The sequence below is a fragment of the Oryzias melastigma genome, unplaced genomic scaffold (genome assembly GCF_002922805.2).
Source record: "Oryzias melastigma strain HK-1 unplaced genomic scaffold, ASM292280v2 sc00247, whole genome shotgun sequence".
NCBI lineage: Eukaryota > Metazoa > Chordata > Actinopteri > Beloniformes > Adrianichthyidae > Oryzias > Oryzias melastigma.
The window spans coordinates 143,488-152,954 of record NW_023416889.1 but is presented as its reverse complement, the minus strand read 5'-3'; the positions used below and the strand labels follow the sequence as shown (position 1 = coordinate 152,954).

The 9,467-nt window shown below is 40.5% G+C and overlaps 1 protein-coding gene across 4 annotated transcripts in view; it reads left to right on the top strand.

Annotated features, from left to right (window-relative positions):
* LOC112139486 (acidic amino acid decarboxylase GADL1) overlaps positions 1 to 9,467 on the top strand; it is a 37,194-nt gene that overhangs the window by 16,175 nt on the left and 11,552 nt on the right. For 3 of the 4 annotated variants that reach the window (XM_024262309.2, XM_024262305.2, XM_024262308.2), the window contains exons 2-10: positions 983 to 1,140; positions 1,209 to 1,335; positions 4,169 to 4,259; positions 4,344 to 4,453; positions 4,543 to 4,658; positions 6,843 to 6,922; positions 8,865 to 8,919; positions 9,014 to 9,130; positions 9,213 to 9,277. In XM_024262309.2, the coding sequence (XP_024118077.1) occupies positions 983 to 1,140; positions 1,209 to 1,335; positions 4,169 to 4,259; positions 4,344 to 4,453; positions 4,543 to 4,658; positions 6,843 to 6,922; positions 8,865 to 8,919; positions 9,014 to 9,130; positions 9,213 to 9,277 (919 nt within the window). The remainder of the gene's footprint in view (positions 1 to 982; positions 1,141 to 1,208; positions 1,336 to 4,168; positions 4,260 to 4,343; positions 4,454 to 4,542; positions 4,659 to 6,842; positions 6,923 to 8,864; positions 8,920 to 9,013; positions 9,131 to 9,212; positions 9,278 to 9,467) is intronic. The other variant, XM_024262307.2, reaches the window with a different exon arrangement.

Genomic DNA, 9,467 nt, shown 5'->3' with positions numbered 1-9,467 from the left:
AAACAAATTATGAAATATTTCTTAATAACATAAATGAGAACCTTTTTCTTCTTTTTAAACTTAAATCCTTTTACTGGGGGCAGAACAAATAGACTCATCTCAGTGTGAGCAATGTGCATGAGCACTGGGAGCAAGATCTTAAATCTGGGAAGGAAAGGAGTCAAAACCATTGAGGGATACGTGCACGTGTTCACTGGTGAGCTGGGAGTGATACTTGTTCTTAATGATGTTAATACAGAAGGCTGGTTCACAACTGGAGGTAGAACCAAACATTGTTAATGTGTACAATGTCACTTTGATGAGAGAAGGAAACTTCTATTTTAGCACAAAACCTATCAGGATCAGAGGATTCACATTGTTCTCTTAACTCTACATCAGCCTGAACTCGTCCATCCGTAACAATGTGTAAATAAATGACATCATTCTTCACTAAGAAGAGATTTTTAACAAAGATCAAGAGCTGGTCTCCCAAAGTAAAGCCATCAAAGTAAGTCTTAAAGTTTCCAATCAACTTTTTGATAAAGTCAGAATGAGCAGTGACACGGATCCCTTTAATGAAGGAAAATGCTCACAGTTCTCCAGATAATAATAATAATAATACATTTTATTTGAAGCGCCTTTCATGACACCCAAGGACACTGTACATCAGGGGTGGGCAAATATTTTCTCCATGGGGCCACATGAGAAAGGGAAAATATTCTGGAGGGCCAGGCCTAAAGGCTGAACTCAATTCTCGAATATTAATTGCATTTCTTTATAAAAAGGCAGTAAATAGCATTGTTTAAAAAGCTAGTAAGAGTATATGTTACAATTAAGCAATAACACATTGAGGTATGGGCTGAAACATAATTCACTCTGAAACCAATGACTTTTCAAATGCAGAATGCATAAGAGGTCCCAAACTGGATGGTGCTAGAGCACAATCATGACAGTACCAAAGACCTGAACCTAATGGCCTTACCTTCCCTCTTTCCTTGTGAAGGTCAGAGCCCTGAGACGGACTTGAGGAATCTCAGCAAATTCTGTCAAGCTGTCACAGATGGTCTTCCTCTGGAGGAATCAGCTGAGCGTTTCATCCACGAAGCCATGGAAGTGATTATTGATGAAGCAGTAAAAAAGGCCACTGACGTTAAAGAAAAGGTAAACCTTTAAGTTTACTGTGAAGCAACATTTTGATTCTACCTGACTGTTTTCTCCTGCTGTAACAGGTATGTGAGTGGCAGTCCCCTGAACAGCTGAAAGAGCTGCTGGACTTGGAACTGAAAGATGGAGGGGAATCTGACTCCAAAATTCTGCAGCGGTGCAAAAATGCCATCAGATACAGCGTCAAGACCAGTAAGACTTCATGTTCGGGAGCTGAAGGTCTATGGCGTTTTTTTATATGTCAAAACGCGGAAATACATCTCCACGCACATATTAAACATTAGTCATGGAGAATTCAGACCATGTGTGCAACATTTTAGTCAGGTGAGCTCGCGGGGGCTTCTGGCTCTGCTTGCACAGAAACTTTCTGCGTGAGAGTGAAAAATGACTTTTGACATTTAGGGGCAGAGACAGAGGGGTGCACTGGATTTCTTCTGATTGGTCTATTTTGTGGATGACGATGCCTTCTAAACCTACATAGACAGGAAGTTTACGTTTGCAGAGGAGGCTGTAGCCCAGGTATAGGCAACCGAGGCCCAGAAATCTTTTATTTTGAAAATCAACCTGGTTCTCTAGATTAGCGGCGTGTAACACGAGAAAACTTGCAGGTGGAGCCTTTCTCTGCAAATGGATGGGATAGGAGCGGGGGGGGGACAGACGGAAAAACAGGTGATTCCACACCGTGTCATGAACGAATCTAATTTTTAGAACGGTCATAAATCAAATAACATCATCCATTCAGATGAACATTCTAGAGAAGTTTTGAACACGATTCATGTGAATACTTCCATGAAAAAAAGAAGAGGAGCAGTGCGCAGAGAGCAGGGCGGGAGTGGGGGGAGAGGGGAGAAAAGGAGAGTTTCGTGGCGCGTACAGGGGCAGGGGCACTCAGTTGTAGTCAGGAGTTTGAGTTCATCTGTTTTGTAAAAAATGTTTTTGTGTTAAAATGTTTCACTTGAAGGTTTTACATGGAGCTTCAAAGAATTCGGATTTGTTTCCTATTGAGTATCAATAATTGATTTGTTGGTTATATTTTGTTCATGTATTGACGTTTTTCTTTTTATTTTATTGAGATGATCTTATAAAATAGTTAGCTAAAATAGTTAAAGTAAAATAAACCCGTTTTTAACCACTTCTGACATGACAGTAAATTAAGATACTTTGTGTTTTATCAATCCTCCATCATGCACACGTCAGATGACTGAGTGAAATGATGATCATTATTATGTTTAAAGCGCATGTTCTTATGTTCTTATGCTGTTTCTTTGTGATTTTGGTCTTATTTAAAATGTAACTCTTTTTCTTATCTCATTTATTTAAGTGTGCAGTCCTATGTGGCCCTCTGGTAGTGATGAAGAAAAATCGTGGCCCTCCCCATCATTAAAGCTGCCTATCCCTGCTGTAGCCTATCTGCCATGCTGAAACATTGACATATCTGACTTTAAACAACAGCTAAGACTTAAGAAATAATACATTGCTCCCCCTTGAGATGTCTTATTTCTGCGTGGAGTTTTGACATATGAAAAATGCCCTAAAGTTCTCTTACAAGACACATAATCAACAAATGTACAGTATTCCTCCCTTTTTCGCGGGGGTTGGGGACCAGAAACATCTGCAAATTGTCTCACCCCCTTGGCCAAAGAATGTCTGTTCCATGCTCATCAAAAACACTTCTGATCATGCTTTGTTAAACACATCAAAGAACATTGGAGTATTCCTCAGCATGAATAGTTTTTTCTCCTCCTTCAGATGCAAACATTGCATACAAGTGTCTTTAATTGTTGGAGTTTTTGTGACAAACTGGAAGAGTCACATGACTGAAATTTTTTTTTTTATGAATATATGAAACCGCAAATAATGAAAAGCAACTAAGCGGGGGAACACTGAATGTACTGTAGCTCCACAATTGATTGGTGAACTGTCCAGGTCACCAGTCCAGCCTTACAAAACAGTAGCTGGGAACGGTTTCAGCAGACCCTGAAAGGGATTTAGCAGGTTGAAAAAATGGATGGATTTCTTTAAACAAAAAAAAAAAAGACTTTTGAATTAATTCAGCCTTAAATATCTTTTACAATGCATTCTTTAGAGATTAAATCTGTATCCAGTTGTAATATAACTATAACTACTAAAAACAATGGAAAAATTATTCTGCATCCAAAAAAGAGCTTTTATCTCACCAACCAACCGGCTGTAGGAGGTATTTAATTTACGTATTCATTTTATTTCTTTTCTAACTTGTCCTGTACAACAGCTGAGCTTTCAGATACGAGCTTATGTGTTGGACAGATTTCACTGTCACAAGCAGGGCCTCCCACCCCTGCCCAGGAGAGGGTCACCCCCAGAAAAGTGGGGGTCCGTGAGGGGTGATGTAAACAACCCTGACCAGGCTCACCCACTGGTGGAGTTTTTGGAGAGGTCCAGTTCTCGAGAGCAAGGACCAAAACCCGCACCACCGAGACCTGGACACCCTCAGGCTCCGACGTAGCTTGATTCCCTGCTCTAAGTCTTAAATCTCGGGGATCCCACTCCCCATGTGAAGAGGAGGCTGCTGGGCCCAGGAGACCGGCACCCAAGAGACAAGAGCACCAGGCCAAGGACCCCCGCTCCCCCCTGGCAAGGGTCCCCCATAATTTAGGCTGAGTTGATTCAAAAGTCTAATTTTTTGTTTAAAGAAATCCATCAATTTTTTCAACCTGCTAAATCCCTTTCAGTGTCTGCTGAAACTGTTCCCAGCTACTGCAGAAGGTGGGGGACAGAAGGTCGAAGGTCCCACGATCCTTGTGTGATGCATGTTTGTTTGTTAGAGTGTATATTTGAGGTGTTAGAGGTGTGTGTACTAAGGGGTGCAGTTAAAATTGGTGAGAAGGCCTTAACAGGACATCTCCTGATTGCTCACAGAGATGCCCCGTCACCCTCCCACCAGCGGCCCCACGTGTCTATGGTGCGGTTAAAATTGGCGGGGAGGGCACTGAAAGGACATCGACTGTCGATTTTATTGTACTGAGCTGATTCTTCATTTTTGCAGGTCATCCTCGTTTTTTTAACCAGCTGTTTGCAGGGATGGAGCCTTACTCCATGGTGGCAAGCTTTATCATCGAAGCAGTGAAAACCAGTCTGTAGGTGATAACATTTTATTGTAGTTATTTATAGTGCAAAAGTGTTTGATCCAGGAGATTCTTGTGGCGTTTGATTTGGATCAGGTACACATATGAGGTGGCCCCAGTCTTTACCTTGATGGAGGATGCTGTTTTGAAAAAGATGATGGAGTTGATCGGCTGGGATGAGGGAGGAGATGGCATCTTTAATCCAGGTAGATCAGTGGAAAACTTGTATGAAAACCTGCTCAAAGAAACCAATTTCAACCTGCAAATTAATTGTTGGGCACAATATTTCTTCCAGGTGGCTCAATGTCCAACATGTACGCTGTGAATTTAGCCAGGTATCGACTCTGTCCAAACATTAAAGAGGTTGGGCTCTATGATGCCCCACGACTGGTCATGTTTACATCACAGGAGGTGAGTGTCTTTATCAACTCTTCATAGCATTCATTGTGAACAGAAGATTGGGATTCAGCATGAATGAATAAAAGAATTAATTAATTATTTGCTCATAATCAGAAAAAGGCAAAAAAGAGTAAAAAAGAATAATTATATTCCATTTGTGCAAATCGTGTATTCAAAGCAATATTAAAAACTATAGATCATGTAGCTCTAATTGATGTGCAGTGTACAATCCAGGGTAACACTTTGTAAAAGAGCTTACGTCTTAAAGAAACACCTCTAAATAACTGGTTTAATACTTAATTTAAAATTTTCAATTGTTAATGAATAAAATCTTGCATGTAATTAATAAACACATTATAGTCATCATTATAAATCAAGAATAACATGTTAAGGTCACACATATAAGCTACTTGTTAATGCAAGAAGGAGTAATACCTTATAAATGATTAATTAGGTGTTAACTCATGCTCAGCTGATGCTTAGCTAATGCTTAACAGTGTGTAGTGATGATTTTTAGGCACTTTAAGTTTGCACAGTGCAGATAAACAATTCTAGTAAATATGGATGTATAGGTAATAAATATTATGCACTATACAGCAGCGGCACTTGAATACACAGAATATAATTACCTTCAATTAAGCTGTGGATGGTCAAGCGTCTTCAACCTGGTTTGACTGACAAGGGCATAAAAAACATGAAAAAAGAAGATGACAAGCACACAGAAAACACAACAGAAAACAAACCAAACTAAAGGATACAATCGTCATAGTACCTTTTCCAAAAGGTGTGGATTCCAGACGCTCCAACTCACCAATTAGAGAAGGGGACATGGAACAGAGCCAAAACAAACGCAAGGAGAAAAGAGGGAAATTCTTCAGTGTCCAATTGTCTTTAGAGTCTAAGAATCTGTGGAAAATGAATATTGTTTCATTCTTTGGACTTGAGCTGCTCAGCAGTCTGTCTGTTCTGTCCAGTTTTCATTAATGAAGAAACAAAAATGTTTGGACTGGACTGCAGACAGAACAGTGAACCACCCAGACCTGCCCTCCCAGTTCCAAATGTTAAGAGCAGTCTTGTTAAAAATGGGAAAGATTTTCACATATTTCAGATGAACACTTAACTCATTGTCATGTTCAAGTTTCTTCTGCATAATCTAAAGTGATTTTGCAGACTCTGTGCTGCTAGATTGTGCCTAAAGATGCTGCTGATCTGTTGTGTAGGATAAGATCTTATCATCCCTCAATAAATGGCACCAATGAGACACTGTGGCAGGTGAATGAATGATGACATCCTTTGGGTTTTCAAGTGGGCGCCCTCCTTCTTAGGTGTTTCGCTGATAGGCCCACGACACCTCCAGAGGGTTCAGAAGTGAATCCCAGAGCCCCAGGTTCACCCCCATCCGCCACCAGACATTTGTATGTTATTCTGTCCCATCATTTCTCCCAAATCTCCAGTTACTTGGAGCCTGGAGATTTTTTTAATGAGCTAAGTAAAAAGTGTTAAAGTATTACCATTTAAAACCTGTCTTTATGTTCTGAATTTTACGGAGGGCTTTTGAATCCCCCAAAAATATCATAAAGATGACTCAGGGATTGATAAATAAAAATTGTGTTTTGGTGTTTTTAACACGTTCTTTTGGCATTTTTTGGATGATTGAAGAAAATTAAGAAAAAAAAGAAAATTACATTAAAATTTGAAAAAGAAAATCAAGATTAAAACTGTGTCTTTGAGTATTACATTATTCAAATTGTGGTGAATCAGGAGCAACATCTGTTGGAAAAAGGTCGTCGGCTGGCCACAAACTCCCTGCTTCATATCCTCTTGCAGTCAAATAGATCCATTAACGCCCTCATTTTCCTTATCTGAGATGATATCTGGCTTAAAAACTGTGTGGCTAGGTACTCCAATATTGCTCGCCATTTTTTGTTGCTCTGGTAACACTAGTTTGGAGTTGTCAAAAACTGTAAATTAGCAGGAGTGCGTGTGCAATTTTCTAATAGACTACTGGCCTGCAGAAATTAGGTCCCCAAAAATAACACAAGAAAACTGCTTTTACAACAGAACACGGGATGATTGCTGAGGGACTTTAAAGTCTTTCCCGAGGTGCTCAATATCTCAGTCTTTTCTAAATGTATCTCAGCGAAAGGAGAAGTCATTCAAGCTTCATGGCTTGTTAAAATGTGTCATCTCTTTCAGGGACATTATTCAATTTCCAAAGCTGCTGGTTTGCTGGGATTTGGCACCAAAAATGTTTATGTGGTTCCATGTGATAACAGGTAACCTTTCTCTAACAACTCAAAAATCTTCTGTGAGAAGTAAGTTTCTCTAGCTTTTTACTGCATTTGCTGTTGATGTCTATGGACCGAAATGTTTCACATATGCTTTATTTAAAGTATTCTTCATACTTCCTTCAGTTCTCAATGTTTTTTTTAACCTTCTTCAACTTTAAGAGTTTAACTATCCTTCTATTCGACTGTCAATCTTCTTCCACAAACTTTCTCTTTTTAGACAAAAAAAACCTTTTCCAGATTTTCTGTATAGTTGAGAATGGACGAGAAAGTGGGCAGAGCAACGGGGCGGGGGCCAGAGCCCCCTCCCTCAGAAAAATCTATGCCCCCTCCAATTTTTGATCCATTGTCAACATCATCATTAACAAATCATGAACTGTATGTCTTCCATTAGTGGCCAGTCTCTACTAAATGCCAGTCTTTTATAGCCCCCGAGTCTAATAGGTGTTAATTGCTTTAGACACAGTCTCCAACGGTGGCTGGGCTCTTTTAAGATGCCAAACCACTTCAACCATAAACCTCCTCTTTGGTTTTCCTCCAGACCTCTTTCCTGGTAGCTTCAATCTCGGCATCTTTTTTTTTTTTTAACAATATCATCACTGTTCCTTGGGGAACTTGTAGATGTAAATTCTTTGGTCATGACTTTGGGAATTAGGACTTGTAGGAAGCAGGACTTCAACCACCACTCTAAAACCCAGCCAGCCAGGGCAAGGGGCCCTTATATGGTTTAAAAGTGGGCAGAATATGTGGGCCCCAAAGGGTTTGTCCACAGTTACCGTGGTGGCTCCACCTGTGTTTACCCACATTGGCTCTAGTGCCCAGGGACCAGCAGCCTGCAAGGCAACCCTGCTAGCTCTGCCGGTGCAGGTACCATATGTGCTCGGCTTGCAAGATCAGTTTGGGGGCTTGCGACTTGATGACATGTAAGATTGTGATTAGTCGGGACCATTAGACCACCATCATGTGACATGGGATATGACACCCATGCGCCATAACGAAGCACAGAGTCTTCCTGAGTGAAGAACTGAGGAGGTCCGAACAAGTACGCCAAGACTCACAGAAGGGGGCGCAATATTTGCAATCAACCGCAAAAACCTTGATAACAAAATAATCCCATCGAGGGGAATCATCACAGGATAGGAATCGTATTTTAATGGAGAGAAATCAGGCTGGGGCGAGCACATGTGGTACCTATACTGGCCCCTGGACAGTAGAGGAGGCTACGCTGTTCACCGGAGGACTGCCTACAGTAGCGAGCCTACCGACTGAGTGCCTACTTAAGCCAATGTGGGCAAACACTTGCTGGGCCACCACGGAAACTGTGGACAAACCCAAATGGGACGCAGATTTTCTGTCCACTTTTAAACCATATGGGGCCCATTAGGCCTTGGTGTCTGGGAATATTTTTGGTGGTTATTGTTGACCCACACCACAACTGATGCAGTAAAGAAGTTCTTTCTGTTACACATAATTTATTTGTCTTTAGCTTTATATCAGATCCCTTCCTGACACAACCATCTACATTTGCCCAGACTTGGATCTGGCACACAATTTCATTAGATTTGGCTTCTTGTGGTTGAGTTGAAACCACACAACACAATTAAATGAAAATTATAATTAGGAATAATGACAGAAAACATTGAATTCAAAATTTTTACTTTATTAAACAAATTAATTTGGTCCACTCTCCTCTTGTTTGGTTGTGCAATGCCATTATGTCTGCAACTGTACTGGGCATAGTCCAACAGCCTTCTTTCCGTCATTACTTTTAGTAAAGCAACATCTGTCAGTTCAATACTATTTCTGTCTTGCTACTGCAGAACTTTTTTTCCCAGCAGTAATAGTAATAGTAGTAGTAATAATGTATGTCCTCTCATTTGTGTGCATGGAGCTTTCCTTTTGTCTCTAATTAACTAGCTTTTTTTCCAAGAGGGAAGATGATTCCTTTGGCTCTGGAAGAGAAAATACAGTTGGCGCGTAGTGAAGTGAGTCAGTTACCTTTTTTTTAACAGCCAAGTCTATAATTTTAAATCAATGTCCTGTGCATTTATAGTACTGTGTTTATAAATACTTGTTCAGGGCGCAGTCCCCCTCTTGGTGAACGCCACCGCAGGAACCACAGTGTTTGGAGCCTTTGATCCTGTTGACAAGATCGCAGACATTTGTGAGCTGCACAGTCTGTGGCTGCATGTGGATGTCAGCTCCTTCACTTATTCTCTCTTCATTCTTTCATCAGTGTAGGAACATTTAACCAGTTATTCCCTCTTTATGTCCTCAGGCATGTTGGGGGGGTGCAGCTCTGCTTTCTAGCGCGCATAAACACCTGCTAAAGGGCATTCACAGGTAACAAAAGGGCCATACAGAGAGTGCTGTATGTCAAAGAGTGATCAACCAGTAAAAAAAAACAAATGTATTCCTTCAATTTAAAAAATTCCCCTAGACTTTTGTTGCTTTGTCTGTCATATATGTTGTGTTCTGGGGTCATGCTTTAAAAAGCAGAACATTAAAAGGCAAAAGAGCCAATGTTATTTAC